General features: G+C 39.3%; 1 protein-coding gene across 1 annotated transcript in view; it reads left to right on the top strand.

Annotated features, from left to right (window-relative positions):
• LOC126471265 (unconventional myosin-Va-like) overlaps positions 1 to 16,423 on the top strand; it is a 163,186-nt gene that overhangs the window by 120,003 nt on the left and 26,760 nt on the right. Inside the window, exon 12 of the mRNA XM_050099383.1 lies at positions 4,944 to 5,201. Within this exon, the coding sequence (XP_049955340.1) occupies positions 4,944 to 5,201 (258 nt within the window). The remainder of the gene's footprint in view (positions 1 to 4,943; positions 5,202 to 16,423) is intronic.

Below are 16,423 nucleotides of genomic sequence, written 5' to 3'. Positions count from 1 at the left end.
CCTTGTTTCAAGACACTGTCCATTCCGTTCAACTGCTCTTCCAAGTCCTTTGCTGTCTCTGACAGAATTACAATGTGATCGGTGAACCTCAAAGTTTTTATTTCTTCTCCATGGATTTTAACACCTACTCTGAATTTTTCTTTTGTTTCCTTTACTGCTTGCTCAATATACAGATTGAATAACATTGGGTCACTGGACTCACATTAGGGAGGACGACGGTTCAATCCCACATCCGGCCATCCTGATTTAGGCTTTCCTTGATTTCCCTAACATCACTCCAGGCAAATGCTGGGATGGTTCCTTTGAAATGGCACGGCCGACTTCCTTCCCCATCCTTTCCTAGTCTGATGAGACCGATGACCTCGCTGCTTGGTCTCTTCCCCCAAACAACCCAACTCAACACTCTCTCTCTCTCTCTCTCTCTCTCTATCTATCTATATATATATATATATATATATATATATATATATATATATATATATATATATATATATATATATATATATATATATCTCAATTTCAATACCTTTCCTAGAAACACTATCCCAATAGCTTGAAGTGCATATAGGAATCTCTGTTATATTCCAAACAATGATTGGTGTCAAGACAATGTCCTGCAGTGGCAGATTTACTTGGCTGTTGTAAGCGTGCATGCCATTTATGCTCAGAACATTGGCCTTTCACAGTCCTGATAGTCTGACCAATATATGACATGAAACAGCTGCAAGGAATGCAGTAGACAACCACCTTACGTGAACCAAGATCATCCTTTATGTTACCTAAAAGGACCCCAATTTTAAATGGTTATTAAAACACACACATCGCATTGCATTTCCACAGCATATGACCAATCCTGTTTGAAATGCTTCCTGTGTAAGGCCAAAAAGCCGTAGAATTTGGTACCACCTCAGTATTATCATGGCTCACACAGTGCATAGTTGGTCAAGAGTGCTACATATGTCTTATCTGTCTTTCACTATAATCATTCTGACAAAAGGTGACTTCAAGATGGACTAACTCTGCTGACAAACTCTCAGGGCCAAGGATGACATGGGCCCTGTGAATCAAGGTTTGAAGTACCCTTTTATGTTAAGCTGTATGGTGAAAACTATTAGCCTGCAGATACAAGTTAGTGTAAGTAGGCTTCCTATGATTGGCATGTCCCAACGTACAATCCACCTTCCTCCTAACCACCACATCAAACAATGGAAGACAACCATCCTTTTCCACCACTGTTGTGAAGTGAATATTGAGGTGGGTTGAATTCAGGTGTTCTAGAAAGTCATTCAAATTCTCGCTGCCATTAGGCCAAACAACAAAAGAATCTTCTACATATCTGAAAAAAAACATGCAGTTTTCAAAGCCGTAGACTCAAAGGTAAGTTCTTCAAAATCTTCCATAAACAAGCTGGCAATGATAAGTGACAACTCCATCTGTCTGCTCATAGTACTGCTCATTGAATAAAAAGGAAGTGAGTTAACACATGTTGAAATGGGTTCATTAATTCAGCACCAATCCTAACTTCAATCAACTGTAATGAATCGGACAGAGGTACATGAGTGAAGAGAGAGAGAGAGAGACCACATCAAAACTTACAAGAATATGTCATTCAAATGCATTCACTCTAACTGATCTACAAAATCTGCTGAGATCTTAATGTGGTGCTTACATTGACCTACTATATGACTCAACAGAGTAACAGTGTTTTTCTACACAATGTCAGAGCAACAGTCTTAATCAGAATCTTATGAACAGGAGCCTCTTCCCTGTGGACCTTAGGGAGGCCAAGTGCCCTAGAGAGAATAGCACAATAAGAATTGAGGCTCTTGATATTCTCCTGCCATAAGGAAATTTCTCCAGGAGGTTGTTAGTCTTTCTCTCAACACTTTTTGTTGGGTCAGAACCGATCCTGTGATATGTGGAATCAGACAGTAAATACTGCATCCTTTGATGGGTCAACTCTAAGTGAACATAAAGCAGTCCTCTCAGCTGCTGTGATATTACTCTTGGGTGTACGTCCCCCAGTCAACACACAATATGCCTTCCTCCTAGTATATTCTGCAACATCAGGAGGTAGTTTAAAAACAGTGTCTACAAAAGAACTTATAGAATCAACCACTGGCAAATGCTTTGGAGCACCAAAAAAGCTGCTTCATCAAAAAGCTTTCTCCATGAGACATATCACAGAATGTTGAGATACAGTATAGATTCCAAGTCACAGAAACATTCAAACTTTGCCAAATGCCAGGCAGTTACAGAATGAAATTCCCAGTGCCATGAAGCATCATCCACCAATCCCAAGAAAAAGTTGAAATTTTGAAGCAGGCATTAAATGAAGCTGAAATAATTCCTTGGAAACAAAATCCAGCTGTCAGTGAGTGTAATGGATCCTCTCATAAACAATATCTAGGCTTGTGCATTGCTTGATAAGACTAGTGGCAGGAGAATTAATATGATGCACTACTTTGGCAAATGTTGGAACAGTATTTTGATCACAACACTGCAGTAAAAACGACACTCCACATTGCAATCTTACTGTACTGCTGCAGAATTTATCCAACCTCCACAAGCAGTGATTAGTTCTATTGGGAGGAAATTAACAATGTGAGATTTAGTTTCTTCTGGCGTATACACTGTTCAAATAGCTTAAGAGAATGCAGCTGGATGGCATCGTTGACAACTGCAGATACTTCAACAGGAACATACCTTGCCATTTTCAATGCAAAACTGCAGAAAGTAAGCACTGTGTTGACACCCACTTACTTTTTATTCAATGACCAGTACTGTGAGCAGACAGATGGAGTTGTAATGGGAAGCCCATTGTCACCCATCATTACCAATTTGTATATGGAAGATTTCGAGGAACACACCTTGGGGTCTGCAGCTGAAACTAGCATGTTTTTTCAGATACGTAGATGATAGTTCTGTTATTTGGCTTCATGGCAGTGAGAACTTGAATGACTTTCTAGAACACCTGAATTCAATCCAGGGAGGAGGCAGGAAATGGGAGAGGGAGAGGGAGGGGGAGGGACAGCATTGTTATTGAACTTCGCTATTTGAGCAGGTGTAGGTGGTAAACCATTTACCATATGGGTACCCAACTTTACAGTGTTCAGACTGTGTGCTGCAGAATTTGCATTGTCAATAGTGGTAGTATCATGACTTGCCATTAGTAGGAATACTAGTACAGAGACAAAGTGCTGAAACGTAAGTATCAATGTGCATTACAGCTGCAGACAGTCAATAAGGGTCTGGGCATGTAAGCAGAGCTTTACTCATAGAACTTTTTTTTATCAAAACAGCAGCACTAGTGTTGCTGCTCTTCACAAGTCTCATGCATTAAAGGTATATGAAGAGGTCCTCTTTCTACACCAGTGTTGAAGAATATGATTCAGAAGTCAGAACTAACTGACAATTTGGGAATTACTCCTGAAAAAGGCCGGTGGCCAGTTGTGTCACATGTTGTTGAAGAATGTACTGTTGCCATGGCTGAGAAAGCTGGACACAGTAACGATCTTCAAGCTGTGCCACAACTGCTGAACATTCCATTGTCCTCTGTTCAAAAAGTGCTGCAAACAATTGAGTTGGTATCCAGGCTATCATGGATGCAGGTGGTCATAACATTGAGCAATATTTGTAACTTGGAATGTAAACATGGCAATTTATGTGTTGTAATTTCTCCCTACTCACTCTATGTGTGACTTATTAAAATTTATGCTCTGTATTTTATGCATGCCCAAGCCATAGAATAGATTTATGTTAAATATTTTGTGTCTGTCTAAATTTTTCATGTGCAAAATCCAGATCTATCTTAACTTTCTGAGAATCTTTCTTAAATACCACCTAATGTTCTCCCATTGTGTTTAATAGTGCAATAATTCTTCATCAGGTAACCTGAGAGTATTATCTAACAATTCCCACCTAACTGATTACCTCATGAGGCTATGCCTAGAAAGTGATTTCATTACATTTCAAGTGTAACCTTCATATGCTCCTTGCAAGACTCATGAGAATTAGTCTGAACTGAAATTTAGTCTACTCCTTAACCTCAGCTTCTTAGTGTGTCATTGCATAGGATAGCTTTTGAATTGTAATACAACTTATTGATGCAGATTAAATACTGAATAAGACGTAGATACTGTACTCAAAGAATGAAGAAACAAGCTAATTTTATACAGTGTTATCATGGAAATGTGACTCTACCAAGAACCATGCACAGACTGCACAGTTCAGTGTCAAATTTTTGAGTAGTTGGAAATAGGTTCATTTGGCAAAACTTGAAAATTTTCATGAGGGTGATAGGCACTTGATTTTCTTATTGTATTTATGAAATATTCAAAATAATACCCAAGTTCTAGCTCAAATTAGATAACACCTCCTGAATATTGTACCCTTATAGTGTGTAGCTACTACATGGCTACATGATAAGAAAGTGCAGACTGATTCTGGGATTACTGTCCAAATGGTGTAGCATGTAATACCCCGAGATGATTTGCACACCATAGTATGAGATGAAACAGAGGTGCACAGAGGTGAAGAAACAATGTTGATCAGGTCTGTTTAAAGTTTTGTGGATTTTGTAAATTTCTTCAGTTTTGAAGACATGGTTTATAGTCTTTGTATTCTCTTTGGTTTTCTTATGTAAGTGCTGAGAAACATTACAGACTCAATTATATGCTTCCTTTGTTAATTAATTAATTAATTCTTAAATCATTGCATGGAGGACATAAAGTAGGGATTTTTTTCTGTTGGCTATATAGAGGATTGAATACCTGCATTAAAAGATTGAAGTAAGAACATGTTTTAGTCCTATTTTGAGTTTTCCTTAACAGATTGTTTTGGCCTCACTTCATCTATGAAAGTAGCAGTTTTATGAATTCATCTACAAGGTATATAATAACTGTCCCCAAAATAATGTCTATCATTCACATGCCATTATTCAGAGTCTTGCTGGGCATATACAAGAAAAGATAGAGCCACTGGTGGTGCCAGCTATTCTTGAACATGAAGAAATAAGTGGCTTGACAAGCCAGATACCTAGTGGAAAGAGAGGAAGAGCTGTGTTGTCATCATGGGATTCTGATCCATTTTTGGGTGTACAGAAGTCATTGGATGCACTCTTGCAGGAACTAAATTATATCTATAAAATTATGGGGAACCATGGTGTTGACCCAGAACTTACTGTCCAGATATTTCGGCAGGTGAGATGACCAATTTTCTAACAGTAAGTTACATGATCCTAGACTATAAGGAAACTGCTGTATTTTGTAAATACTGAAGTCTCTAGTAGATTGCAAACCAGAAATAAAAGAAAATACCCATGACAATGTTACCATTTTAAGTGAAGTTGTGTGTTTTAATTTTGCAGGTATTCTACTTCATCTGTGCCATTTCAGTGAATAACCTACTGCTCCGAAAGGATTTGTGTCATTGGAGTAAAGGAATGCAAATAAGATATAATCTATCACATCTTGAACAGTGGTGTTGTGACATGAGACTACAGGTACATGTAGTGTTATCAGTAGTCTATTTTTTTTCCTCCTCCCTGCAAAGAACAACATTAATGAAACATGGAGTATTCATAGGCTTTGGCTTATGGAATCACTTTTGTATTGTCAAATCGACAACAATAAGGATTTAGGGAAATCAATGCAGTCCCTTTAATCTCATTATGTTGTGGGAAAAATAATGTTGTTTTAGACTATTATGTAACTAAAAATTAAATTTGGTCTGATTAGGTCACTTACTTGGGGTATTATACAGTGTTTTGCCTTGGGACACCCTCTTTTCCTGTTACTCAACAATGACTTGTCATCAAGTGTAGCAGATGACTCCAAAGTAACTTGCAGATAACATAAGGAATAGACTGTCATCTGGAACCGCATAATGTAGCCCCACAAATAACATATCAGAGGGAAATCTGTTGATGTGTCACATACAAGAGTGTAACTCTGTTACAATAAAAATGTACTATAAGTAATTTCTATTGAATAATTCCTTTTGGATTGGTGTTATTACAGCCATCAATAATGTCCTAATCGTGTAGTGTGGTACGTCAGACTTCTAGGACTGAAGACAAGTGTGGCAACTCTTGTGGAAGGCATGTACATTTCATCTGCAAATGGTGAATGTAGATAACATGCTTTACAATAATAATACCAATATCTACAGTCAGAACCTGTGGTATGCTTTGACTACTTTACTTTGAATTGTATATAATTCCTTGATGTCATATGGGATAATATTGTGAGGTATCTCAGTACAGGTGCATAGGATACCTTCTACTCTAAAAACATGACAGATACACTTACATTAAACTAACTTCATGACTGACGTTTCATTGTATGGAGCAGTAGATCTGTATTGAAATAATTTACAGAAGAACCTCCCATCTCCATAGTGAACTGGATTTTATTGTACAAGGTGTACAACTTTGCTTCCGCCATTTTTCCCCAACATTTGAGGCTTTAATGAAACAAATGGATACACTTGTTTCATTCAAAGTATTTTCCATTGCTGGCCACTACTTTCTTCCATCTTTCAGGCAGTGTATGAATCCTGCATCAAAAAAATTGTTCATCTTTTGAAGCAATCCATGAATTGATCCAGTTTGTGGCTTCTTCATGAGATCATAAGTGTTGGTCAGCCAGGCCACGTGCCATTGATCTAAACAGGTGATAGTCAGAGGGAGCAATGTCTGGAGAGTACAGCAGGTGGGATAGGACTTCCCATTTTAATGTTTCCACGAATGTTTTGACCTCTCTTGCAACGTGGGGTTGAGCATTGTCGTGCTGCAAAATCATTTTATTGTGCATCTCACTGTATTGCGGCCGTTTGTCTTCTAATGCTCCGCTCAAATGCACCTAATTGCATTTGATAGCAAGCATCTGTGATTGTTTCTCTTGGTTTTAACACCTCATAGTACACGATGCCAAGCTGGTCCCACCAAATGCAAAGCATTATCTTGGAGCCATGAATATTCAGTTTGGCCATCAATGTTCAAGCATGGCCAGGATATCCCCATGATTTTTTGCATTTACAGTTATAGTAATGAACCCATTTTTCGTCCCTGGTCACAATATGATGCAGAAATCCCTTCTGTTTTTGCCTTTAAAGCAACTGTTCACAAACCCACAAACACCATTAAACGTCTCTTGGTTTCAGCTTACATGGGACCCAACTTCCTTCTTTCTGAATCATGCCCATAGCCTTGAGAAGTTTTTAAATTGCTAGATGTGTCACTCCCACTAATTGTGCCAATTCTTCTTGAGTTTGACACGAGTCTTTACTCAGCAATGTCTCCAATTCTGCATCTTCAAAAACATTCTCTCTTCCACCACTATGCCAGTCAATGACATTAAAATCACTGTTCTTGATGCATTGAAACCACTCAAGACACATTCTTTCACTAATAGCATCCTTACCATTCATACTTGAGAGGATTCAATGAGACTCAACCACTGTTTTCTTCATATTGAAACAAAACAGTAACACCTCCCACAAATCATGAGAATTAGGCTCATAAAATGACATTTTCAATCAAGTACAACTTCATGATGCAGACAAAAATTGACTAATGTTTGACTGAGGTTATGTTGACTGAGGTCCAAGCTAACTGCCTGATGTCTGCGATCTGTTTGTTTCGACTGCTAGTTACTATTGTCGCTACCTATTGGCAAACAGTGGAAGCAAAGTTGTACACCTTGTATTGTGACTTTAAATGTTGTAGGAATGCATTTATCTAGTGATACCATTCCATAAACACTTCACATCGCCAACATACCTGATCCAGTATTTAATTTTTCAGCTCATTGTTGCTTTCACAGGAAGAGCGCTTGTTCAATTTGTTTGTAAAACACCTTGTAGTTAGGACTAATAAAAGAAATCCATAGCTATGTCATTAGATGGTCTGTAGTAAGTGTTCTCAAACAGAAAATAATTCTGTTTTGCATATGTTTCAGTGGTAATTGTTGATGTGTAGCACTATGGAATTCAGCTTAGGTATATGTAAAAGGTATCTCGATTTGTTTTTACACTCATCAGTGGGAGTATTTGTATACAAGCTAGTGATGTTAAATGAAACTACCCTGCCTGACAAAGAAAGTGAACCTGCAAGAAGGGGAAAAAAATAAACTTCACAGTTTGAGAAGTTGCGTGATGTTACAGCAGTGGTTACAAAACTGAATCAAATTTACAAAGAGCTTAATAATAGGAGTCCACTTATCAGTATGATGTTGCACCCCTCTGAGATGGACGTATGCACTTCTTTGGTTGGAAAAGGTGTCATAAGGAGTTTGTGACCTCTCCTAAGACAAGTTGGCCAACAACTTTTGTAACTAGTCCTTAATATACTGCATGCCAGCATGGGATGTTAGTTGAGATCCAAGCTGATTCCACACATGTTCCGTCAGGGGCAGTTCTGGGGATTTTGTTGGCCACCGGCAAACCTCAACATCATGCAGACAGTTCATAGATACACATCATGTGTGAATGACCATTATCCTGTTGAAAAATGGTACCATAATCTTCTTGCATGAGAGGTAACACACAGAATTCCTGTGATGTACCATTGTCTTTCAGAGTTTTCTGTGTCAGTATAACCTGTTACCTGGAGTTACACCCAATGGCTTTACACTCCGTAGTGCCAGGAGTAACACCTTGTGCCACTACAAAACCATGAAAGAATGGGACCTCTCCGAGACTGGCATTGTACTCACCAATGATGGTTATCCAGGGTAGTACAAATTTCAGTTCATCAACAAAGACAATGTGACATAATTAATTAGCAATTTATTCTTCCTGGCCGTACCATGCTTCCAAAAAAAAAAGTCTGTATTGTGGTTTTAATGACCACCTCATGGGATGGTAATTCTCTGGTGAAACTGCTGCTGGTTTCTGACCAAAGTTATGGAATGACACAGAATGTAGCAAGAGTTCATTATTTGTTCTCAGAAGGCAGATGTAAGTCAGAAGGGGTTACAGTGTTGTTAGTGCAAACTATGACAGTACCTCTATGCGGTGGTTAGGTGCAGTTCACCGAAACATTAACAATAAGTATATGAGCCCTCACACTCCCATACAGTCAAACATAGTCACTGTCACATACAAATGCCATCAGATCTGGATATTGCACAATCTGATGAGGCAGCCAATTGAAGACCCACAATGAGGCCCCTTTCAAACTCTGTCAGGTGCTGATAACACTGTCTAAAAAGAGTATGTGGCACCTCCATGTTCTTCACAGTGATCATTCAACATCTTACACTGTCCATGCTCCTTATATATCCTACCAGGCTTGGTAACAACAATTAACTCAAACAACAGTAATGGACTACCTGCAACTCTAATCATTACTTACTCAACAATCGTGCATATGTATATGAAAGTAAATTGATATCTGACCATGGCTATTAAGTGACTTTTTGTCAGGCAGTGTAGTTAAAGCCAATATTGTTTGAAATTTAGCTACAAGAGCTGAGGAATTTCTGATGCCAAATATTAGGTTAAGTTTTGTTTTCTTGTTGTGATGTAATCTAGTTTCTTCCATAGTAATCAACAAGAAGCAGAGAAACTGGACACTACTGGCTGTCATACATATGTAACATAGGTAAACCAAAACATCTAGGAGCCATTGGAGTCATATTTACAAGTGTCCAGCTGCTGGTTTCTGAACCGAAATTTTCACATGATTTTATAGTGTTTTGTTCCTCTTGGTTGTTAGAAGCTGCAGTTGGATCTTCATACAGATTGTGAAATTTAGAATTATTTAGGCATTTTTATTTTTTGACTTTGTTAGTGATAACATCCCTGGACACAAGTTTCCTCTTGAACTTGATAATTGTATTAATTTTACCACACAAAATAGCATCACTATTGGCAGCAGCACTTTTTAATTGTGATCTGGCAAATGTTTCATAGAAGGATCTCCCATTAACACAATTAAAGGTCTATTTATCACTTACAGAAAAACAGCTACTTCTACTGTGACCTGTGCAGGATGGTACCATCCAGTCACAAGTAAGCAGCGTTCAGTTCCTTTGGTGTGTCACCTCTCACTGGTTCCATTATCCAAATCTGATTTTCAAACAATATCCATAACTTAATCATTATTTTAAATTGAAGACACAATGAAATATTAAGAGCAGATCAGTGTGTACAAAATCAACTGCAAACATATTGGAAAAGTATAAGTGGTCAGTCAAGCAAATCTGTGGCAGTTAGGTTGTCAGAACACCAGAGAAGATGGACACTATGGAAGATGGCTTCAACCTTGCACAACATCTCTTAAAAGAAAATAATGCATTAAGATGTGTGCTGCAACATTTTACATGACTTTAAGAAAACAGATAAATGGATAGTTTAAATCAATAAACGTATGATATAGAATACCACCTTAGTTTTGAATGACAAAACAGTTTTCATTCTCATTTCAAATTAAGGTTCATTTATGCAGATGTTAGATTAGAACATTAAAATCAATCTCATCATTATTTTTTGTCAAATATAACAGTTACCATACAATGACACTCTGTCTCATCATTTTATATATCTTCAAATGTGTTTCAATAATATTGTGTAGATGCCATATCATTCTATCTACAGTTGTGATGATTGGCTGTTACCTGTCTGTTGTGCTGCCACAAAGAACAAAGTTAGTTTATCCACATACAAGTAAACAGCAAACACACAAATGGTACAATAAATAGTAGAACATAATCTGAGGATGAGCACCTGCTGTGCTGTCCTTATATGGAGGAGATCTCCAGCAGATGCACCATGTGCCATACCATGTGCCCAAATTACGGGCAGCCTCTGGTGGCCATCTCGCACAGATGCCATTGGTAGAGCATGAGTGTAGTGCACTGGTAACCTGGTAACATGGATCATATCCATATGTACAGGATTATAGCACCCCTCCCCCTTACCAAAAGGGCTTTCGTCTGATGACGGAATTGGGGCAAATGATGACACAACCATGACCTATGTGGTGGGCATCGGAGATGCTGGTGGATGTGGGAGGAGATTCTGGCCTGGAACTGATGAGTAAAGGTGGAAGTGACATGGCCCCTGACATGTGCAGTGGCCACCTCTTGCAAAGTGCCATAAGTGAGGGCCGGTGAGAATGGTGTTGGTAGCATCTAGACATCTGGGTCCTCAGAGTGGCAGAACTGCACCAATGCTGAAGACACTAACCACCTAGGCCAGGAAGAGAGCTTTACCACCTCATGGGTTGCACACTGAGAGCAGGCCATGACAAGACACGCAATGTCTTCGTCAATGCCAGGCCAGAAGATGTGTCGATGGGTCAGTGACTTGGTATAATAGAGCCCTCCACTTTCCCAGCTGTAGGAACTGAAGCACACCATACTCTACAGCCACTGAAATCACAACCCTGGAAGACAGCCCATCATTTGCTAAGAGAAAACCACCATTACACACTGGAAGGTGGTGACAAAGGGCAGAATAGCTACATAAAAAATCAGAAGTCCTGCCCAAAGACCTGTCTGGCCAACCAAGTTGAACAACTTGGTGCAAAGTCAGGTTGACAGCAACAGCAGCTGCAATCCAGAAGCGTGCAATAGGAAACCCTTCCACTATACATTATGCCTCAACATCTAAATGAAAACAAAGGCACTCTTCCTGATCAAAAGTAGAGTATGGCCCTGTCAGAATCAGGGACAGTGCATTGACATTGACATGCTGTGCAGTAGGCCAAAAATGTATTTCATAGTTGTAGTGAGACAGAAACAAGGCCCCACACTGGAGGCAATCTGCTGCTTTGTCAAAGTACAAAGCAGAAGGACTAAACAACAGAACCATGGGCTTGTGGTAAGTAATGAGGTGGAACTTAGATCCATACAAGAATACATCAAACTTTTTGAGGGTATAGATGATAGCAATGCCTCCTCCTCAACTGGGCAGTAGTGCTGCTGAGTGGAATTGAGCATTTTTGACATGTCAACTATCAGACATTAAGAACCATCCTCACGACCATCAGGCCATACTTTGAGGAGCCTGTAGCCAAGACCATTTGGTGGCCAGGATGCCAGGAGAAGAATGCAGCATACATTTCAGAAGCATTAATGCATGCTGCCAGGCCGATGTTCAGTGAAAAGAAATGTCCTTGTGGTGAAATTTGTGGAGGGGATGGTCCGCTGTGGGCACAGCCAGAATGAATTTATGGTAGTAAGCAATTTTCCCTAAAAGCAGTTGGGTGTTCTTTGACATTGGAAGGGTGAGGCAAAGAGCTGTGACAGCAACATGATGACATGAAGGCTTTACAACAGGGCCAGCCACATTGGGCCAAACTTCACGCATGCAACGGGTGTGGACTGCGGGCAGGACAAGGCCCAGCCTGTCACTTGGCTTTGCTCAGTCCTCCTTGGACATACAGGGAATGTTGTGACATTTCATTTACTAGTGTGGTGCAGCATTTTTCAGTTGGCACAACTTTCTGAGTTTGGCAGAATTGCACTGTCAGTGCTGTTTAACCTTTGCTGTTTGTTGATGGTATGGAAGGATGTTCAAAGGTCCACTGGTTGTTTTACAAAAAGAGGCAGTCTAGCAATCTATCACTGCAATCCTTTAAAGTGAATAGGAATGACAGAAGAGAGGGATGAGAATTCTCAGTTCGCATAAGTGACAGGTACTGTATATTTGCTATGAAATGAAATTACAATACTATGCAACAAGAATTTGAAGGTTTAGTTGAGAATGAAAGAGCAAAAAACTGTGATGATACAGATGGGATTCATTGTTCTGTAAGTCAAATAGCATTTGCAGGCCAGGAGTGCCTAAAGAAATTGCTGGTATGACCAGTAAAATTTCTGAAGTCACACACATTATTCCATTGTCAGTTGCAATAGATTTCAATAGAACCGAACAAAGGGTGCAAATGGCTCTGAGCACTATGGGACTTAACATCTTAGGTCATCAGTCCCCTAGAACTTAGAACTACTTAAACCTAACTAACCTAAGGACATCACACACATCCATGCCTGAGGCAGGATTTGAACCTGCGACCGTAGCAGTCCCGCGGTTCCGAACTGCAGCGCCTAGAACCACACGGACGACGCGGCCGGCCTGAACAAAGGGTGCAGAGATTTCATATATTACTGAAAGTACATTCATTAAGTCAAGGGGCATGCCTGGAATAATTTCTTGACTTAAAAGTCACTATTATTGAATTTATGAAGGAAAAATGAGAGCAGGAATGAAAATTTGAACATCCACAATGGAGTACAGACTTTGCATTTGAAGTAGACTTGACTGCACACTATCCACACTTCTTTCTGATTTTATGTGGATGCATTTGAAAAGAAAATCATGTTGTAGAAGGGATACATTCTGGCAAAGACAGTCCAGTTCCATAAGCTGACTAGCATTGAAGAAAATACAAGGTTTGAGGAATCCATTGTGGCCTTGCAAGAATTACAAGAATAGTTTTATAAAGATTTTGAGGACACTGTCAATTGTACATCTATTTCTTAGACCCTTTGTTTCAGTTGAAAGTGCCCCTAATCTTATACAGATGCAATTGATTGAACTGCCTTGTAATTCTAGTTTTCATTACAAATCTTTCTGCATTAAAACTGTCCAGAATGTCTATATTTCACCAGGTAGAGTTTCAAAGTCATCATAATGAGATTACAAAAGTGCTACAATGCTTCAATCATCATATTTGTGTGAAAAACATTTTTTTGACTATGAAACTAAATAAATCACAATTATGTGGCAACTTGAGTGCAAAACTGTGAAATTGTCTGCATCTGTCCATATACCAACAGTTGCTACCAGATAAAAATTATGTCTTCAATGAGCCAAAAATAATTAAATAATACCGAAAATTTGTTTTTTTGTTAGCTATGTTGTTGGTAAATGTGAAATATAAAACCACGTAGTATGCAGTGTGCTTGCACTGCCATTTAAATGAGGTGTGTTCCGTTTTCCCCTCTTCTCCCACCTTGCACTGAGACAGTGTATCATGGCAATAGGGGAAACATGAAGGGAGGCTGAGCACTTTGGCCCTTGTGTCTGGGCATGGCCTGGGAGCTGAAATCTTGATCAACCCTGCTTTATGTTATCCTGAGAGAACTCAAACCCCAAATACACAATTGATGGGTGCAGTATGTAAGGCCGTGACCAAGTAGCATAAGTTGCATAAATGCTCTTCCTTGGATGCACCCATCATGACAATATCATGAGGATAGTTGATGCATGCCAGAACAGACATCATCAATTGTTCCAAAAATGCTGAAAAAATCACAGGTGTGCCAGCCACACCAAATGGGAGGCACTGATTTTGGTATATCCCAAAGGGCATCCCAGCCACAAGGAGCCTTTTTGGATCCTCATCCAATGCAACCTGTAAATAGGTTTCAGATAATTCAGTTTTAGCAAATAACTAGCCTCCTATAAGTCTGACCAACAACTCATCCTGATGGGGCAAAGGGTGAGTGTCAATAATAGTGTGAGTGTTATCGGAAACTTTATAGTCACTGCAGAGGCGCTACTCACCATTTGATTTTTTAGCAGACAGTTAGGGTAGGCCACATATTTGTTGTAATAGGCTGTAAGACCCCAAAATCATCAGCCTATACAATTCTGATTTCATTTGTTTCTTCAAAGCTACAGGAATAGGGCACACATGTAAAAATGTGGCTGCACAGTAGGTTTCAAGGTAATGTGGGCTGCAAAATTAGTGGCACAACCTAAAACATAAAAAAATGTGAACTCAGAATCTGCGAATCTGACTGCTGCTAAAGGGACCTCATCAGAAGCAAGGTGCACTGCACCTGCAATAAAAAACCAGAAACATGGAAAGCATCCAGACCAAATAAATTGTTGGCACCAGCATCATCCACTACCAGAAGAGTTAAGGAATGAACCACAGATTTATACACAGTGCAAGCTGTAAATTGCCCCAAAGCTGGAATACGTTGTTCAGTTGTAACTCGCCAGATGTTAAGTACACAGACACAATGCCAAACATACCAAATTAACATAGGTTCACAAGTTTAGCAATGTCAGAGCTGCGTATGTGTGTCCACTTGTTGCCTGAACTCTTTGTCTATTACTCACACTTCAATAAACAGTTTGTTAAAAGTCATAAGCATTGGAGATACACAATTAACACCTGCAGAAGAGGGCTTGGAATGACGCATGCAAAATATTATATACAGTGCACGCAGCTTCTGCACCCTCATCGACAGTGACAAATGACAACCAACCACCTCACCCATCTTTCCCACACTGTTTCATGTAGAATGTCAAGGCTATGTGCCCTAGGCACTGGGCAACTTGCCATCTACATCTACATGGTTACTATGCAATTCACACTTAAGTGCCTGGCAGAGGGTTCATCGAACCATTTTCATACTACTTTTCTACCATTCCACTCTCAAATGGTGCATCAGAAACAAGAACACCTAAATCTTTCCATTCGAGCTCTGATTTCTCTTATTTTATTATGATGATCATTCCTCTCTACATAGGTGGTTGTCAACAAAATATTTTCGCATTCAGAAGAGAAAGTTGGTGATTGAACTTTCATAAATAGATCTTGCCATAATGAAAACTGCCTTTGTTTCAGTGACTGCCACCCCAACTCACGTATCATGTCAGGTGACACTCTCACCCCTATTATGCAATAACACGAAACAAGCTGCCCTTTCCTGCACTTTTTTGATGTCCTCCGTCAATGCCACGTGGTAAGGATCCCACACTGCACAGCAATATTCCAGCACAGGATGAACAAGTGTAATGTAGGCTGTCTCTTTAGTTGGTTTGTCGCATCTTCTAAGTATTCTGCCAACAAAGTGCAGTCTTTGTTTCAACTTATCCAAAAATATTATCTATGTGGTCTTTCCAATTTAAGTTACTCATACTTGTAATTCCTAGGTATTTAGTTGAATTGACAGCCTTTAGATTTGTGCGATTTATCATATACCGAAAGTTTATCGGATTTCTTTTAGTACCCATGTGGATGACCTCACAATTTTCATTGTTTAGTGCCAATTGCCACTTTTTCCACCATACAGAAATTCTCTCTAGATCATTTTGTAATTGGAATTGATCGTCTGATGATTTTAATAGACAGTAATTTACAGCATCATCTGCAAACAATCTAAGGGGGCTGCTGAGATTATCACCTAGATAATTTATGTACATCACCAACAGCAGAGGGCCTATGACACTACCTTGTGGAACACCAGATATAACTTCTGTTCTACTTGATGATTTACTGTCTATCACTACGAACTGTGACCTCTTTGAGATTAAATCGTGAATCCAGTCACACCACTGAGACAATACTCCATATGCACGCAATTTGATTAATAGTCACTTGTGAGGAACATTATCAAAAGCCTTGTGGAAATCTAGGAATATGGAATCGATCTGAGATCCCTTGTCAACAGCCCTC

Source organism: Schistocerca serialis, chromosome 3 (assembly GCF_023864345.2).
Source record: "Schistocerca serialis cubense isolate TAMUIC-IGC-003099 chromosome 3, iqSchSeri2.2, whole genome shotgun sequence".
Classification (NCBI taxonomy): Eukaryota; Metazoa; Arthropoda; class Insecta; order Orthoptera; family Acrididae; genus Schistocerca; species Schistocerca serialis.
Note: the sequence above shows the minus strand (reverse complement) of the source record. Positions and strands in the feature narration are given on the sequence as shown.